The sequence below is a fragment of the Leucoraja erinacea genome, chromosome 16 (genome assembly GCF_028641065.1).
Source record: "Leucoraja erinacea ecotype New England chromosome 16, Leri_hhj_1, whole genome shotgun sequence".
NCBI classification, from domain to species: domain Eukaryota; kingdom Metazoa; phylum Chordata; class Chondrichthyes; order Rajiformes; family Rajidae; genus Leucoraja; species Leucoraja erinaceus.
Window position 1 is genome coordinate 4027257 of NC_073392.1, and position 19385 is coordinate 4046641.

Below are 19385 nucleotides of genomic sequence, written 5' to 3' on the forward strand. Positions count from 1 at the left end.
CAGCAGCTTTGATCCATCAGCATGGATTGTGGTGCAAATGCAGCCGGCAGCTTTCAGAGAATGGTTACAGACGGTGGTTGTAACACATAGCGAAGGGGTATCTTGGATTGCAAACAGCATGAAATAGTGATCATGGCAGGGGATACAAAAAGTTAACGGAATGATGATCGACAGAACAAGAATGATCACAGCACAGTGTACAGTACAACACCCCAACATGTCAGCAAGTGAAGAGATTTATGCTGCGATCTTGCCCACAACGTATGGATTTCAACAGAAGCAGTTGATCATAAAAAATACCAACAAAAACAAAATCAATACAATTCTTTTAATGATTTGAAAATATCACTAGCATTTGCCTTGCAGCATTTATTGAAGAGGGCCAGATTTAAAGGAGGCGGTGATGTTTAACTGAATACTTTGTATTAACACATTGGATGTGTTAGACACAAGGAAATGCAAATGCAGGCTTTTTCAGCAAAAAACATAAAATGTGTTGGAGCAACTCAACGGGTCAGGCAGCATCTTTCTTCGCAGTGCGCACTAGTTTCTCCCACTATCCTTCTCTTCACATCCACTCCTCTGGCCTCACAATTCAACCCTCTTCTTTCCTTATCTCAAAGCCCTTTGTTTCCTTTCCATCTCCAGCCTTTGTCCACCCATCCTGCCACTCAACCTCCCTCCCTGTATCCACCAATCACTTGCCTGGCTTTGTCCTGCCCCACACTGTTTTCCCAGCGTTTTCCTCTCTTCCCACTACAATCAGTAATGTTTAATGTGTCATTCCTAACTGTCGCTCTATGTCATGTTGCCACTTGCGGGCGGAGCACCAAGGAAAATTCCTTGTATGGGAATACTTGGCCGACAAACGTATTCATTCATTCATTCATTCATTCATTCAGTCTGAAGAAGGGACACGACCCAAAACGTCACCTATCTATGGTAGACAAAAGTGCTGGCGAAACTCAGCGGGTGCAGCAGCATTTATGGAGCGAAGGAAATAGGCAACGTTTCGGGTGGAAACCCTTCTTCAGACTGATGTAGGGTGGGGAGGAGAAAGGAGAAAGGAAGAGGAGGAGCGGAGGGCTGAGGGAGAGCTGAGAAGGGGAGGAGACAGCAAGGGCTACTGGAAATTGGAGGTGAATGTTTATGCCGCTAGGGTGCAAACTGCCCAAACGTCACCTATCTATGATCTCCACAGATGCTGCCTGACCTGCTGAGTTACTCCAGCACTCTGGGCTCTCTGCACTTTCTATCACACACTTCTTTGTATTAAAAAATTCTGCATATTTATTCACATTACTCTCAGCCCTTTTATAGGCTGTAAATTCCTCATTATCATAAAACTAGAATCATTTGAAAACCGCTGCACATTTATTCCAAACTCTATGAAAATCAACATAGGCATCTCCGTTTTGAATGACACAGTTTCCATTGAATCAAAACCTGGCTTCTAGTCCAAACAGAATCAGGATTAGCTGACGAATTGTTAGATGCCAATAACTGCAATTATTTCATTGAGGATGTTACGATATTGACATTTCAATTCTGAAGGTGCAAGGAATACTAACATTAGCTGTTGCCACAAGAAAACTGATTTCTTCAAAGATTCAAATACCGTTTGCTATGTAGTAACTGTAATCTAACTGTGTGTTGTTTTTGATTCAATGGCTAAAATCTTCTGAATTTCTTCACATTCCTGGAGACTCCTTGGATACTTGGCTGAAAAATAGGAATAAATGAATCCTAACATCAGAATTACCCAAACAAATATTTTCACCACTTACTGATACTAGTGTCTAAAGTTTCATGTATTTGTACAAAAACACATTACTATTTAATGTACTTAGTAATGCATAGACGGAGCCCATTCAACTAGACATGGCCACACCGTTCCCCCAATTTCCCCACCCCCCTCCACCACTCTCCCCCCCCCCCCCCCCCCCCCCCCCCCCCCTGCCACAACGCCTGGAGTACGGCTGGTAGAGTTTTGACAATGCCAGAGACCCGAGTTTTGGTGAACTCGGGTACTGTCGGTGTGGAGTTAGCATGTTCTCCCCGTGACGGCCTGGGTTTCCTCCAGGTGCTCTGGTTTCCTCCCGCATCCCAAAGACGTGCGGGCTTGTAGGAAAGTTGACTGTCGTGAAATTACTTCTAGTGTGCAGGGAACGGAGGAGAAAATGGAATAGCACAGCGTATCAAATCATGAGAGGACTAAATCGGGTAGATGCACAGAGTCTCTTGCCCAGAGTGGGGGAATCGAGGACCAAAAGGACATAGGTTTAAGGTGAAGAGGAAAAGAATTAATAGGAATCTGAGGGGTAACTTTTCCACACAAAGGGTGGTGGGTGTATGGAACAAGCTGCCAGATGATGCAATTGAGGCTGGGACTATCCCAACATTTAAGAAACAGTTAGACAGATACATGGATAGGACACATTTGGAGGGATAAGGACCAAACGTGGGCAGGTGGGACTAGTGTAGCTGGGACATGTTGGCCAGAGTGGGGAAGTGAGGCTACATGACTCTAAGTAGCGTGAACGGGCGATCGATGGTCGGCGTGGACTCATTTGGCCAAAGCCTTGTTGCCGGGCACTATCTTACTGTTCAGGTTCAGGGTGATTATTAACTCATGTACCAAAGTACAGAGGAAAGCTTTGTTTTGCATGCTCTCCAATCAGGTAGACAATATTATACAAAAACACAATCAAGTCAAACTCCAGTCCAACAGGTAGAGCAAAGGGGAAGATACAGAGTGCAGAATATAGTTCTCAGCATTGTAGTGCACCAGTTCCACAGACAAAGTCCAATGTCCGCAATGGGGTAGAGGTGAATCGGACAGTGCCCTGGCTTATGGAAGGACCACTCAGAAGCCTGATAACAGAGGGGAAGATTTTAGTCATTTCAATTAATCTTACATAAAGGATGATTTACAATGAGCAATGAACTCACCAACACGCCGTTGGGGTGGGGGGGGGGGGGGGGGGGGGGGGGGGGGGGGGGGGGGGGGGAACGGGAGCATCTGGAGAGGATCATTCACTCAAAGATCCAAGGTCATAACTCAACCCCACATCCTTGCAGGTGAGAGTTGGCAAGACTGAGGTGCTGCGAAACTTTGCTGTCCACAGTGGAGCAAATCTCCAAAGTCCACTTACACAAAGAGGAGAATTGAAAGACACATACCGCAGGAGGTGTTGACTAGACGAAGTACTTCCTGAGGTCAGCAGCTTCGGAGGCCATCTCCTCCTCTGTCCTCCACTTCCTCTGTGAGTCTTCAGCCGTTTCTCGGTCGTGCTTCTGGAGCTTTCAACGATAACAAATGAGGTGAAAACTAAAGATGTGAAAGGAAGAAGCTGCATTCATCTCCGCACGTTTGCACTCATTAAATTAAAAGGAGATAACTCCACGAAACCTGTTCTGCTGTGAATCAATATGGAAATGTTTTAAAGTTCAAGAGCAAGTAATGTTAAATGGCTTCCCTAAGTCAATGGCCATGGGGCACAGCTCCTCGAATCTCTACCTAAACATTTGCTACATCCTCACATGTTTCTCTATTTCCATTCGGCCCAGCTGATAAAACATGCAAGGTGTGAAATCCATTTAGATCAACCTCACCGATCCCATTTTATAATCATTTTGATGCATTGTGAAAGTTCTTTTGCAAGAAATCCTTCACTGGACATGCACTGTGGTCAATAAATCTACAGAGACACAAGAGACTGCAGATGCTGGAATATTAGGAAAAAACAAACAGCTGGAAGAACTCAGTGGGCCAGGCAGCATCTGGGGAGGGGAATGGACAAATGGCGTTTACAGTCAGGAAGATGGGTCCATCCTGTCCATTTCCTCCTCAGATGCTGTCTGACCTGCTGAGAATCTGATTGTTCTGTTGTCAGAACTGATCACAATTAAACCCACCCCGGTTTTTATATTCTAGTCATAGAAACATAGAAAATAGGTGCAAGAGTAGGCCATTCGGCCCTTCGAGCCAGCATGGCTGTTCATCCATTCAGTATGATCATGGCTGTTCATCCAAACCCCTTGATCAGTATAAATCAGAGCCATATCTAACTCTCTCATGAAAACGTCCAGTAGATTGGCCTCCACTGCCGTCTGTGGCAGAGAATTCCACAGATTCACATCTCTCCGGGTGAAAACGTTTTTCTTCGCAATGAGGCGGTTGTGGCAATGTTGAACTTGACAATGCGTATTGTTAAGTTAATCATGATTGTTGCCCAGAAAGACAGATGGACTTCGGGTTCAGGGAGCTGTAGAAACCAGAGGGGGCTCAGCAGATTGGTCTTGCTGGTGCCAAGAATAAGTTACCAAAAGCTTTGGCTTTGTATTTTCAGAAAACTATTTTGCTGTGAACTGTGTTCAGAGCTTTATTTTTGTTTTCCATCAATGACAATAAGGGCACATCTGCAGCTCAGACAAGAACACATGATTTAATTGTGCAAAAAGCGATTCATGCCATTAAACCTATTCCTTACAGATTGTCTGTCATTTGTCCTTTCAAGAACAGTCCGATTTATTACGATCCCTCGGGAGAAGAACATAACTACAATTGACTTACAGAAAAGAAAAGTTGTAAACTTCCTCTGAAACAAACAAGTAAATTGTAGTGTTTAAGAAGGAACTGCAGATGCTGGAAATCGACGGTACACAAAAAAGCTGGAGAAACTCAGCGGGTGCAGCAGCAGCAACGTTTCGGGCCGAAACCCTTCCTCAGGTAAATCGTAGATGCCAGTGAAAAGTCACATCATACAAAATTCACAACTATCTTCATAAAATATCAAGCGAGAGATCTTGTTCAAGACATCTGGTCATTTGTTACTTGTATCCATATCAAAATAAATCAGTCTCAACTTCATGAAACAATATCTGCAAATGTAAACATCATAAACTCATTGCTCTTCATTATTAAACAGCTCGGTCAACATATCATTGCAAATCCTGATATGAATATTGAATATGAATCATTTTCTACCAGAAATTTTAGAAATTTGACTGGAAACGATTCATGTTCCGATTCTGGCCCAGATTTTATGAAGAATTGTCAGGATCCACCCACAAACTTTAAATAAAATGTCCTCGTTTAATTTTTAAGCAATTTTTAAGCTTGTACACGCTGGAATTTGGAAGGATGAGAGGAGATCTTATTGAAACATATAAGATTATTAAGGGTTTGGACACGCTAGAGGCAGGAAACATGTTCCCGATGTTGGGGGAGTCCAGAACCAGGGGCCACAGTTTAAGAATAAGGAGAAAGCCATTTAGAACGGAGATGAGGAAACACTTTTTCTCACAGAGAGTTGTGAGTCTGTGGAATTCTCTGCCGTTTCTCTGGACACTTTCAAGAGAGAGCTCGATAGGGCTCTTAAAGATAGCGGAGTCAGGGGATATGGGGAGAAGGCAGGAACGGGGTACCGATTGGGAATGATCAGCCATGATCACATTGAATGGTGGTGCTGGCTCGAAGTGCCGAATGGCCTATTCCTGCACCTATTGTCTATTAAAGGTCTTCGATCAATGTGGTCGTCTCAAAGTTACATTGCTGCCAGATCGCTATTGCTTTCCTGAATGCATTCCAATGGAGTCCATTACACAAGAGTCCAAAGAGGAAAAGGAATACTGTGGCAATTCCCCGCTTTAAGTTCACTCCCTGTATCCAACGTCAGGCTGTATTGTGTGGCTTTTTCAATTATTTCAATGGAGGAAAACATTAGCTCATTCTTATTTTTTGAAAATTATTTTTTTATTGATAAGACTGGAGAGATTTCGGAGGATGTTTCCGGGACTTGGTGGACTGAGTCATAAAAGGAGATGAGGCAGCTAGGAATTTATTCCTTGGAGCATAAGAAGCTGTGGGGGTGATCTTATAGAGGTATATAAATTCATGAGGGGAATAGATAGGGTGAGAGCACAGAGTCTTTTGCCCAGAGTAGGGGACTCAAGCACTAGAGGCCATAGGTTTAAGGTGAGAGGGGACAGATTTAATATGAATCCCAGGGGCAACCTTATCACTCAGTGGGTGGTGCCAGAGGAGGTAGTTGAGGCAGGTATATAACAGCAATTTAAAGACACTTGGACAGATACATGGATAGGAAAGGTTTAGAGGGATATGGGTCAAATGGGGGCAAGCATAGGTGGGACATCTTAGTCGACATGGATAAGTTGGGCCAAAGGTCCTGTTTCCGTGCTGTCTGCCTATATCCTGTTATATATTTAGATGACTTAAGTGCTTCAGTTTCTTTATAAAAAGAAAAACTATCTTAATGTTTTAAGAAACGTGCAAAGTGCGATCTTTGAAGGAACATAAGAAAAGTGGCGTCTCTCTTGCTGGGAGCAGCGCTGGTGAGTCACGGACAGGATTCCAGCACTCCCACGGGCTGGTATTACAGTGAGGAAATGATGAAGGACATGAGGGCAGTTAGCCAAGTTCAAGGCACTGAAGTGCACGATCCAGTGATGAAAAGGCACTCATCTTGAACCCAGGATCAGAATGGTCACCAAACTAAATTAAGCAAGACTGCTGTAATAGAAACAGTGATGCATATTAATTATTCTTCACACGCTTGTGTAATTAGCTGAATCAAGGTGAAATTTGACTGCATCTGTTTAAAATTGTACATTCACTTGTCCAACTGAGTGATTTAGAAAGATCAGGGAGTTAAGTCTCGTACACGTGGAGACACTATATCCAATTCAGAATACAAAGGAATGCCATTAATATGACATTAACCTAGGCCATCATACACTTGAAACAATAATTCAGCATCGACCCACATTTGCAAATAAGCATAGAACTTAGAAGAGTTCGCGCAAGAACAGGCCCTTCAGCCCACAAAGTCTGTGCTGGAAAAAAATCTGAATGAGCTAATGTTTTCCCTTTGGAGTCATTTTCCCCCATTGAAATAATTGAAAAAAGCCCACGCAATACAGCCTGACGTTGGATAAAGGGAGTGAACTTAAAGCGGGGAATTGCCACAGTATTCCTTTTCCTCTTTGGACTCTGTGCAATGGACTCCATTGGAGAGCATTCAGGAAAGCAATAGCAATCTGGCAGCAATGTAACTTTGAGACGACCACATAGATCGAAGACCTTTAAGTCCTCGACCAACTTTCACCTGCCTGCACAAAAACCCATATCCTTCAATCCTCCTCATCTCCGTATGACGATCTATGCCACTATTGCATCTACGTCAACCACCACCCCAGGCAGCGCATTCCGTGCACTCACCACCCTCTGTGTAAAAACAACTTGCCATGCACATCTCCTTTAAACTTTCAACACAGAGTGCTGGAGTAACTCAGCGGGTCAGGCAGCATCTCTGGAGAACATGGATAGGTGACGTTTCACAGAGTGCTGGAGTAACTCAGCAGGTCAGGCAGCATCTATGGAGCTAAGGAAATAGGCAATGTTTCGGGCCGAAACCCATAAGGGTTTCGGCCCGAAACGTTGCCTATTTCCAAAAGGATTTCGGCCCGAAACGTTGCCTATTTCCTTAGCTCCATAGATGCTGCTGCACCATAACTGAGTGGGTCAGGCAGCATCTGTGGAGAACATGGATAGGTGACTTTTCACAGAGTGCTGGAGTAACTCAGCGGGTCAGGCAGCATCTGTGGAGAACATGGATAGGTGACGTTTCACAGAGTGCTGGAGTAACTCAGCGGGTCAGGCAGCATCTGTGGAGAACATGGATAGGTGACGTTTCACAGAGTGCTGGAGTAACTCAGCGGGGCAGGCAGCGTCTCTGAAGAGAGGGAATGGGTGATGTTTCGAGTCGAGACCCTTCTTCGGACTGAAGGGTCTCGACCCAAAACGTCACCCATCCCTTCTATCCAGAGGCGCTGTCTATCCCGCTGAGTTACTCCAGCATTTTGTGTCTATCTTTGGTTTAAACCAGCATCTGCAGTTCTTTCCCACAAGCAGCTTAAGATGCGCAAATGATTGCCTGAAACGAACTTAGAATAATATTTAATTGATGAATTAGGTATATTCTAGTGTCCTCAACTATGTTGTGCTACCGTTCACAGTTATGGTGGCTGAGTATTTATACCATCTGGCATCAAGAACCAACCGACACTTCACAGAGAGAGGCGTGAGATAACTACGCATCATATTCATTCTACATCAGCGATTTATTTTTTCACAAAATCTCAATTCTTGTATTCCAAATTACAGTTTACAGTTTCGTTTATTGTCACGTGTACCGAGATACAGCGAAAAGCTTTTGTTGCGTGCTAGCCAGTCAGGGGAAAGACAACACGTGATTCCAATCGAGCCGTTTACAGTGTACAGATACGCGATGAGGGAATAACGTTTAGTACAAGGTAAAGCCAGCTCCCGCAAGAAAATAGAGTTACTCACCAAGGACCTACTATTATGCATCGATGCAGACAACAGGTGGCGTCTAGATCATGCATTTCAGTCCCAGGGAAGGCTGGCTTCAGTTGCCTAGTATGTGTTTTTCTTTAACACTGCGTGAGACTGAATTAAGTGGAAATTCAATTACTGAATGCAAGCAAGACCCTGGTATGTGCAACATGCACAATGAAACTGCCAATTGTGCAGTTCAGTGGCCGTAGTGTCCAGATCATGAAATACGTAGAGTACAAGTCTATGCAGATGGACGTAAGATTAGAATCATCCTACCACAAACAGAGAGCATTCCTGAACTACTATCTACCTCATTGGTGATCCTCGCACCAACTTTGATCGACTTTACTGGCTTTACCTTGCACTAAATGTTATTCCCTTATTATGTAAATGGCCCGATTGTAATCATGTGTTGTCTTTCTGCTGACTGGTTAGCACGCAACAACAGCTTTTCACTGTACCTCGGTACACGTGACAATAAGCTAAACTAAACTAAACTAAAACATTGTCTGTCCAATTTCAACCCCACAGATGCAGCCTGAGATGGTCCAGCAGATATTAAAAAAAAAAATTAAAACTCAACATTTAAAATACATGTGAAGATGGTGATTTGGCCACGGAACATTGCCCCTTGCACTCGGTGGAGGATATAACCAGGGCGGGGCGGTGAGAATATGGGAGGAGTGAAAAATAGGATTAATGCAGGATCAGTGCAGATGGGAAATGGGTGGTTGATGGTCAGCACAGGCTCGGTGGGCTGAAGGGCCTTCTCCATGTTGAATGTCTTTATGACTCATAGGTTCATAAGTGATAGGAAGAGAATTAGGCCATTCAGCCCATCCACCATTCAATCATGGCTAATCTATCTCTCCCTTCTAACCACATTCTTCCCATAACCTCTGACACCCGTACTAATCAAGAATCTTTCTATCTCTGCCTTAAAAATGTCCACTGACTTGACCGGCACAGGTGAGTCACTCCAGCACGTCATGTCGTTTTTCGTGTTTAATTGTAATCTGGCGCGACAATGCAAAAAATAATTTTTTACTTTACGCACCCATTATAACAATAACACACAGATAAATATACAATAATCAAGACAGCGGGAAGTGGTGAAGTGCTTGTGTACTGAATCATCGGTTTCATAATGCCATCTAACAGGGTGGAAGGTGTGTCACATTGACCAACTGCACAGGTAAAACCAGGTAACGCACACCTCCAGATTCAGGGACAGTTTCTTCCCAGCTGTTGGCAGGTAACTGAATCATCCCACCACAACCAGTGAGCAGTGCTGAACTACTATCTACCTCATTGGTGACCCTCAGATCGGACTTTGCTGGCTTTACCTTGCACTAAACGTTATTCCCTCATCATGTATCTAAATACTGTAAACGGCACGATTGTAATCATGTATTGTCTTTCTGCTCACTGGTTAGCACACAACACAAAAGCTTTTCGCTGTACCTCGGTACACGTGACAATAAATTAAACTGAACTGAAATAAAAACAAACCTGACTCTTAAGGGCCTGTCCCACTGTACAAGGTAATTCAAGAGCTCTCCCGAGTTTAAAAAACATCAACTCGTGGTAAGTATGTAGAATGTACGTAGCGGGTACGTCGGAGCTCGTGAATGTTTCGTAATGCTAACGGCAGGTACTCGGGAAACGCGGCAACTTGTGACTTTTTTTAGCGCTGTGAAAAAAGTGGAAAAGTTACCCCTCAGATTCCTATTAAATATTTTGCCCTTCACCTTGAACCCATCGTATGAGTTTGCAAATCATTAGAGATCCCCTCAATCCAAGGATCTCGTCTGACTGTCCCATGGAAGACTATGCAGCACCAGCTATTGGAAGCCACAGATGACAGCAACTCCTGGACTAAAGTGTTTCACCGTTCACTTATGCACGCTCGAAGCCGCTGTCAGATTTTCTCCATCATAACACTGAACGGTTCTCTGTTATTATCCTGGCAAATTCTGGGCCGACACGAGGTTTAAAAAAATTCAATCATGCTTGGAAAATTGCTGGCTGCCCTTTTAATGTCCTCTTTACAGAAAGCTGCAGCTTAACACATAGCTACGCTATTACACAGACTAAAACTATAAAGTATATATCTGGCCCACAGCCTGGAAAATGAGATCGACACTTTCAATGTTGTCATATCCAACACAATGAATTGCAGCACCAAAGTATTTATTTTGTTTTTTGATCGGGGCTTCTGACACCAGATGAAATGCCTTGTTGAAATGTTTGTGCCAGATGCAGAATATATGCTAATCCTCAGAAACATAGAAACATGAACAAAAAGGTGCAGGAGTAGGCCATTCGGCCCTTCAAGCCTGCCCCACCTTTCAATATGATCTTGGCTGATCGTCTAAAATCAGTTCCCCGTTCCTGCTTTCTCCCCGTATCCCCTGATTCCTTGAAACTAAACTTTATTCAGTTTTCACTTCTCTTTTATTATGGGCATGACATAGATGAAAATCAGACTGATGTTGAACAGATAGTTTGTGATTTTGTAAAGTATCACGGAAATAGGCAAAATGGTGTAGACCAAGTCTCAATCATTAGTTTAGTTTAGTTTGGAGAAGCATGGAAGCAGGCCAACCGAGTCCACGTATCGACCACCTGTTCACACCAGTGAAAGATCGACATTATTTGATCTTTCAAACAGTGAAGGGCCTGTCCCACTTGCACGGAGGTCGCGCTAAGTTCGCGCGTGACGTCATTTACATCATGCTTACAAATCAGCTGGGCAGGAAGCGGGCCGACTGAATTTGGGCGTCGCACGGCGTCGGGTGGTGATGTCATCACGCAACGCCACGCTGGGCAGTGACGTCGTCACGCTACGTCATGCGCTAGGCGTACGCCATCAAGATGCTGCATACGCCGTCAAGACGCAGCGAATGTCCGCAATGCACTTGCGAGCGTACGCGGGCCGATAGGCCATTGGCATGCGAAGATTTCGGCCACTGCAAGAATTTCGGAGCCCCGCGCGATGTCGGGACCAACGCCGCACAACTCCGCGCTTCTAAGTGGGACCGGCCCCACGCGGCCATACAGTGCCTGTACGCCTCAAGCGACCACGAGGACGCGTAATTTGCGAACCAAGGTCACGTAAGAGGGACCGGCCCTTAATCTCGTTTGCAACAACAGGATTCAATTGGTTTAAGATGCGTACCTTGAAAACTAACACACATGCTATTGTCTTTCCAATTAGGCTATAAACCAATTAGGCTTTCTCATCCACTCCTTACACACCAGAGAAAGTTTACGGAGGCCAATTGACTTAAAAACCTGCACGTCTTTGGGATGTGGTAGGAAACCGAGGCACCTGGGGGAAACCCACACGGTCACGGGGAGAACATACAAACTCCGTACAGACAGCACCTGTAGTCAGGATCGAACACTGGTCTCTGGCGGTGCGAGGCAGCAACTCTACCGCTGCGCCACCGTGCTGCCCTTAGGTGTGAGGTCATCTGTTACTTTCCACATCATCTTGCCCTGGTTCCTCTTCTCTTAAAAAGTTCCCAGTTCTGATCGGAACATAGAACAGTACAGCACAGGAGCAGGCCACTCGGCCCACATGATCCGTGCCGAACATGACGGCAAGTTAAACTCTCTGCCTGCACGTGATCCATTTTCCATCCATTCGCTACTTATTCATGTCTTCATCTAATCCACCAGGGGCTGAACGATTGGCAGCCCCGCCAACAATCTGTTTGTTTTTTCGTCTTTTTTTGGTATTTGTAGTGCGTTTTACAAGTTTGTGTAAAGTTCTCCGGTTTTATCTGAGGGGAGGGGGGGGGGGGTCGGGGGAGTCAGTTTCTTTCCTTGCCCGAGACACGATGTTTCAGGTCGCCCTGCGGCCTATCATCGATGGAGCTGGAGGCCTCCTCAGACTGATTTTAGGCCCCACCGCAGGGCGCGGACTTAATATCGGAACCGATCCCTTGCCTGGGATCGCTCCAACAGCGGCCTGCAGAGAGCATTGAGAGCTCGCAGCCTCGGGGGAGGTTTGTCGGATGCTCCAACGTGCAGAGAGGCTTGACCAGCCCCGACGCGGGGTTCGATTGCCTGGCGCGTGGGAGCTGACATCCCCCCCGATGCAGGAGCTGGATCGCCCCGAGGTGGTGGGCCCAAAACGCCGCCGGCTACTGGAGTGAAGATCGTCTTGTCAACGGAGGGCTCGAGGCCCCCGAGAGTAAAGGGAAGAGAGTGAACTTTTTTTCGCCTTCCGTCACAGTGGGGAATGTGGAGGAGTCACTGTGGTGGATGTTTATGTTAAAATACGTTTGGTGTGTCTCGTTGCTTTTTATTTGTATGACTGACTTGGCAAATGAAATTCCTCGTATATTGCAAAACATACTTGGCTAATAAAGTATTATTGTGATTGCAATTGTGATGAAAAGCCTCTTCAACGCCACTATCGTATCAGCCTCCACCATCGCCCATGGCCGCCTGTTCCAGGCATGCAACACTCTCCATATGCCTCACTTCATTCTGCCCCTCCTCTCTTCCAGCTTTCCACCCCTGCCACAATTAATCTGAAGGAGGGTCCCAACCCGAAACATCACCTTTCCATGTTCTCTAGAGACGCTGCCTGATCCACTGAGTTACTCCAGCACATTGTGTCTATTTTTGTAAGCCAGCACCTGCAGTTCCTTGTGGCTCCACAGCCAACGACCCAGGTCTTGGTTAAACTTTAGAAACACGCACTTGAGGACAACTCCCTTGTGGAACATTTCCGTCGTAAACATAGTTGACAGAAGATGGAGTTAAAAGACCCGCACTTTGTGTCTTTTTCTGTTTAAATCTTTATTGGTTGAAGTATAAATAGAATTTATTTTGGCTCTTCAAAGTAATGTTCCTCATGGGAAGGATAAAAACACCAGCTAGAACTGTCCCGGTAGTGCAAAGGGATGGTACGTACATTAAACCTGGCTAAACTGCTTTTACTTCTCTTTGCTCTGATGGCCAAAGAGCTGGTCGCTGCAGTTGTTCCCGTTTGCCGGCTCTGCTATGAATAGGATTAGGCTTGACCTGCGAGCCTGAGGTGCCCATGTTCCCTGACAGTTGGCTCGAGTTAATACGTCTCCGTGAAGGCGATTACGTGCTCGGTGACCGAAGCAAACCTCCCCGCAAGGCCACAGCCGACAGATGCCCAACACTTTTCCATCTCCTGTGTAGTAATCAGCTCACTAAAGTAGCTGGCTGGTTGGTTTCTCCACTGAAGGCAGCCTGAAGGGGCAATCGGTTTATACTCCAAGAACCACTTCCTAACACAGTCCTGCATTGTAGATACAGCATTAGCAGGAAGATAGACTCACATCCACACACATTTTCCAAACCATGCCTCTTGCAACAATGACCATTACTGCTGTCTTTACTTTGATTCTTGTTTCCACCTCCAGCTATTTTGACTGCATTTACCGTCAACTATGTTCACGATGTATATATTCAACAAGGCAATGTTTCTCAATGCCATTTTGTATCAATAACATAGTCCCCAGCGGTTTGTCACATTCTTCCATTCTGTAACTGTGCCTTCTATATCGTCTCTAGCGTTATTTATCTTTCTTTATGACATCCTCCCTTCTCTGTAATTCCATCAGGGCTGTGGCAACACGATAAATAGAAACAGGAACTGCATGGGGTTACACCACGGGTCAGGCAGCATCAACGGAGAGGGAACATGGAACATAGAACAGTCTCGACCCGAGACATCGCCCATTCCTTTTCCTCCAGAGATGCTGCCTGGCCCGCTGAGTTACCCCAGCTTTTTTGTGTCTATCTTCGGTTTAAACCAGCATCTGCTGTTCCCTGCCACACATAGAACAGTGCAGCACAGGAGCAAGCCATTCGGCCCTCAAAGCCAGTGCCGAACATGATGCCAAGACCAACCCTCATCTGCCTGTACACATTCCATAGCCCTCCATTCCCTGCATATCAATGTGCATATCTAAAGGTCTCTTAAACGCCACGATCATATCTGCCTCCGCCACCACTCCTGGTAAGGGTGGTATTGGAGGCAGATACGATAGTGACATTGAAGAGACGTTTGTTTCGGTGCTTAGATATGCGGGGAATGGAGGCACGTGGTCAGGATAGGTTCCAGGCAAAGTCAAAGTCAATTTTATTCGTCACATGCACCCGAAGGTGCAGTGAAATGAATTTGCCAGCAGCGATACACTTAAAAAGAACACACAATATACAATAAGATTTAACACAAACATTCACCACAGCATTCTTCACTGTGAGGAAGGCAACAAGTTTCAGGCAGTCCTCCTCCCTTGTTCACCCGTGGTCGGGGCCATGAACCCTCCGTAGTCGCGGTGTATAGGCCCTCTTGTCGGGATGATCCAAACTCCGACGTCGGGACACTTGGAGGGCTCGAATCGGCACTTTCCTACCGGAGACCGCGGCTTCTGTATGTTACACGCAGGCAACGGAGAGGCATATGTTCCCATCACCCTCCGTGTAAAAGAACATGCCCCGCACAGCTCCTTTAAACTTTACCCCCCTCTCAACTTAGAGCTGCGCACTCTAGTATTTGATATTTCCACCCTGGGGAAAAGTTCTGATCTAATCACCTCATAATTGTATATACTTCTCCTCTCAACCTCTGGCGTTCCAGAGAAACCTATCTAAGTCCGTGCAACCTCCCCGTACAGCTGACACTCCCTGATCCAGGCAACATTCCGGTGAACCTCCTCTGTATCCTCTTCAAAGCCTCCACATCCTTCCTGTAATGGGGGTGGAGTGGGGGGGGTGAGGACCAGAACTGCACGCAATACTCTAAATGTGGCTGAACACAAGTCCTACAGAGCCGCATTCAGCAAAGTTAATAGTTCAAGTCAATGTCCCTCCATTAGATGTTTAAGAAAGAACTGCAGATGCTGGAAAATCGAAGGTACACAAAAATGCTGGAGAAACTCAGCGGGTGCAGCAGCAGCGAATGAAATAGGCAACGTTTTCGGGCCGAAACCCTTGGGAAATAGGCAACGTTTCGGGCCGAAAGCCAAGGGTTTCGGCCCGAAACGTTGCCTATTTCCTTCGCTCCATAGATGCTGCTCCACCCGCTGAGTTTCTCCAGCATTTTTGTGTTCCTCCATTAGATGCCCGCTACATCCCTTGACCTCCTGTGTCTCGTATGATTTCGTTCCTCTTTCTCTCTCTGGCGTTCCAGAGAAACTTATCCATGTCCGTGCAACCTCATCCTCCCCCCTTCCATTTCCCACATGGACCCTTTGAACAGCCACATGTTGCTGGGTATCAAAAGATAGTTGCTGCAGCTTTTAGCACTACAGATTTCATTGCGATGCTTCAGTGAACATAACGGCCTGGATTCCGCAGCCAGCAACCTGCCATCCATCTTGAAGGGATGCCTATAAAGATCCAGCCATCTCTGCGACGGTAGTTGTTGCCAGATGCTTTAAACTTTAGGTCCACAAAAACAGCTGAACTATCAACAATTATCAATACAGTTTTACCAATAATCACGGCACATCCAGCCTTGGCTCCTGCCCACACGATCCTCAAAAGAGGTTTAAGTTTAGATGATATTGTGTTGTATTGCGGGTAGTTTTAATCCAGCCCTCATTTTAGACTTCAGAGTTTATACATACAGCGCAGAAATAGGCCCTTCGGCCCACCTAGTCCACACTGACTAGCGATCATCCCGTACGCCCCCTTCTCCGCGCTGGCTGTAAATGGGCCGCCACTGCAACGGGCCGGTGTCCCGTCAGTCCAGGGTCACCCCGGACATCTCCGGCCACCCCCGGACAGTGAGGAGACGCTCGGCAGGGGACCGGGGACGTCAACAGCAATTCAACAGAGACCCAGGTTCGATCCTGACTGCGGATGAAACGCAGGTCTGTATAGGGTGATTTCACGAAAGGTCACTGGAACGTAGATCCGCACCCACGTGACCGAAAATTTAAAGTGGAGTACATGCGATACATCCGGTACATGTTAGTGAATGGGGAAACACACACTTTCACACCCGTTACAAACATCGAAAACGGCCAGTTTTTGAGCTGCAATTTACTGTGCCAGACAAAATCAGGACATTTTATTATTTGCCAAAATCAGGATTGTTGACATCATTCCATGCTGCAGGCTTGTCTGTTATTAGATGATAAATAAATAAATAAATAAGTAGTTTGGGTGAATGTGCAGGCTTTAAACAAGAAACATTGAGAAATATATTTTGGCAAATAATAAGATGTCCTGATTTTGTCCAACTAACAGCTGACAATTATCCCATTCCTTAGCTTGCAGCTGAGTAAAATTTATTTCAAAACGCATTGATAGTGTACGATTATTTAAATGGTAAATGTAGCTTCAGAAGCGTTTTCATTTTGCATGTTAAAACCCACCTGAGAACCATGGGCGATTTTGCAATTTTACTGACGGATTTTTCACTTTTAAAACTTTTCATATAACAAATGAATAAAGATAAAAAAGTCAATAATGCCTTACTTTTGATGAAATGCAGCGAGCAAACGCGATAATTCCCGATATTTTGGATTTTTAAATCTCCACGACAAATGTCCGCTGATCACTTCCGCTGGTTTTGCACCTTCAGCTCCCTCTTGAATTTACCTTAATTTGTATCTTTTTTTTGGACTGTAAATCTAGGTAGCTGTGCCTCACGGTCACCCCGACTGGCACAGTAAATTGCAGCTCAAAAACTGGCCGTTTTCGATGTTTTTAACGGGTGTGAAAGTGCGTGTTTTCCCATTCACTAACATGTATCGGATGTATCGCATGCACTCCACTTTAAATTTTCGGTCACGTGGGTGCGGATCTACGCTCCAGTGACCTTTCGTGAAATCACCCTATACATGCAGCAGCACAGCTGCCAAGAGTGTTTATCGCGATTAGCTTTGTAACGTTGAGCAGAATGTTTCCATTCTCTTTCTCTGATGCAAAGGGCTGTGTGTGGCATTGCATCAAGCACAGTTTGTGAACTGGCTTTAGCAGACGGCAACATGAGAAGATTCGCTGCATGATCCTGATGCACAACTACCAAGACATTCTTGCTCTCCGACAAGCCTGTAATAGCACGGCAACATTGAGAATGGAACAAGAGGGAACAAGCAATCTACACCCTCCCAACTGCTACAAGCCGAGTGGCCCCAGCCAAACGTGAAGGCTCCAAGTATCATGTTTAAAATGCTGCACATGTCCTCTGTGTCTATCGTTACGGTCGCTGTGTCTCGCTGTACACCCTCTCCTGCTATCATCACCTGTGGGGAGCTGTCATTGCAGTCACGACCCACGGCTGTGGGCCACAGCCACAGCACAAAACAACCGGCCTGGAAGAAGAACTGATTCTGAATACTCCTGACAGGTGTCCACTATCATCCTGACAAGCCTCTGAAAGGTGGTGGCAACAACCGGCCTGTGCAGAATATGATTAAAGCAGCCACTCAGAACCTGATTTCGGAGTTAGCTACACGTTACTACCTCTGTGTATGGTCAAAACTTTTTCCCAGCGTTGAAAAACAATCAAATACGCAAAGGTAAAGAGAATGGACGCACTGTATTGTTACTACAAAAACTCAACTGATAGAAATATATACAATTATGAGAGGCATAGATACGGTAAACAGTCAGAAGCTTTTATCCCCAGGCTGTAAATGTCACCTATCCATGTTCTCCACAGATGCTGCCTGACCCGCTGAGTTACTCCAGCACTCTGTGAAACGTCACCTATCCATGTTCTCCACAGATACTGCCTGACCCACTGAGTTACTCCAGCACTCTGTGTCCTTTTTTCATGAACCAGCATCCGCAGCTCCTTGTTTCGTCAACACAATCTTTTGGCCATCTTCCAGAAGTTCAGTTTTTGGACAGCAAAGTAGACAGTATCTTCTGAATATCTATTTCAGACCATCACCGTAGGAAATTACTGTCCACTAACATACTGTCCGATATTGTCCATAATAATCCACACTGCTGCTATGTCCAATATTATTAGTAAAGATCAACTCAAGACCATTGTGTATTCTCTTCCGGACAATTTTGAAGGGATGTTAACTTTGGACTATCCTCTGGGACAGCTTTGACCCTCTCCATATGCTTATGTGTGAAGCTATGTTTCAGTTGGTTAAGAGATATCGGCAACCTTCTCGTGGTATCTCCTGTTAATCCATTTCATCTTCCCTTCTGGAATACTTTGTGGAGACAGATGCCGGTAACACAAAACGAGACCAGTTGGTTATAGCCAAATTATTCTTCCTGTTAATGCATCACTTCATAGCCACATGACAAGTCTGGGAACATGGGACTTTCTTTTAAAAGGCAGGCAAAAATGCTGGAGTAACTCAGCGGGTGAGGCAGCATCTATGGAGCGAAGGAATAGGTTACGTTTCGGGTCTCGACCCGAAACGTTGCCTATTTCCTTAGCTCCATAGATGCTGCCTCACCCGCTGAGTTTCTCCAGCATTTTTATCTACCTTCGATTTTCTTGCATCTGCAGTTCCTTCTTAAACTTTCTTTGAAAACATACATTAGTCCCCATTCCCAATATTAAATGTTCTTGGGGAAGACAAGTACGAAATAAAGGTCTTTGCTCTGCCAATTTTCTTGAGTCAGTATCAGCTTGCAAGTGAGTGACTTCTTCGGTGTAGAATAGTATTGCCATTTCATGCATCGACTGTTCAGTAACATCTGAGTGGAAATATTAATTGAGTACCAGTTTTCTGTTATTCCACCGAGGAGTGAGCTGAGATTGCTGTTCATCCATTTCATGCTCGCCGCTAACAGCTAACACAGAAAGCAGATTCATCTCTGCAATGATGTTGGAGTCATATATAGATCTTGAGATTAAAAGATTTGATTATTTCATGTTTCTGAACCACATTTATACTTACTTTACTTGAGTATACACCAGGCGACAGAAATTGAATATTAATAAACCTTTATTAAAGACTTGTACATTTTGGTCATTCCTGATTTCAACGTTTACATAGGTTCATAGACAATAGGTGCA

The 19385-nt window shown here is 45.2% G+C and overlaps 1 protein-coding gene across 1 annotated transcript in view; it reads right to left on the reverse strand.

Moving 5' to 3' along the window:
• Positions 1–314: 314 nt before the first annotated feature.
• The window catches only part of fhit (fragile histidine triad diadenosine triphosphatase), a 709572-nt gene continuing 690501 nt past the window's right edge, over positions 315–19385 (reverse strand). The window contains exons 6-7 of the mRNA XM_055647581.1: positions 3184–3303; positions 315–1722 (exon numbers count right to left, since the gene is read on the reverse strand). Coding sequence (XP_055503556.1) covers positions 3199–3303 — 105 coding nt within the window. The 3' untranslated portion in view covers positions 315–1722; positions 3184–3198. The remainder of the gene's footprint in view (positions 1723–3183; positions 3304–19385) is intronic.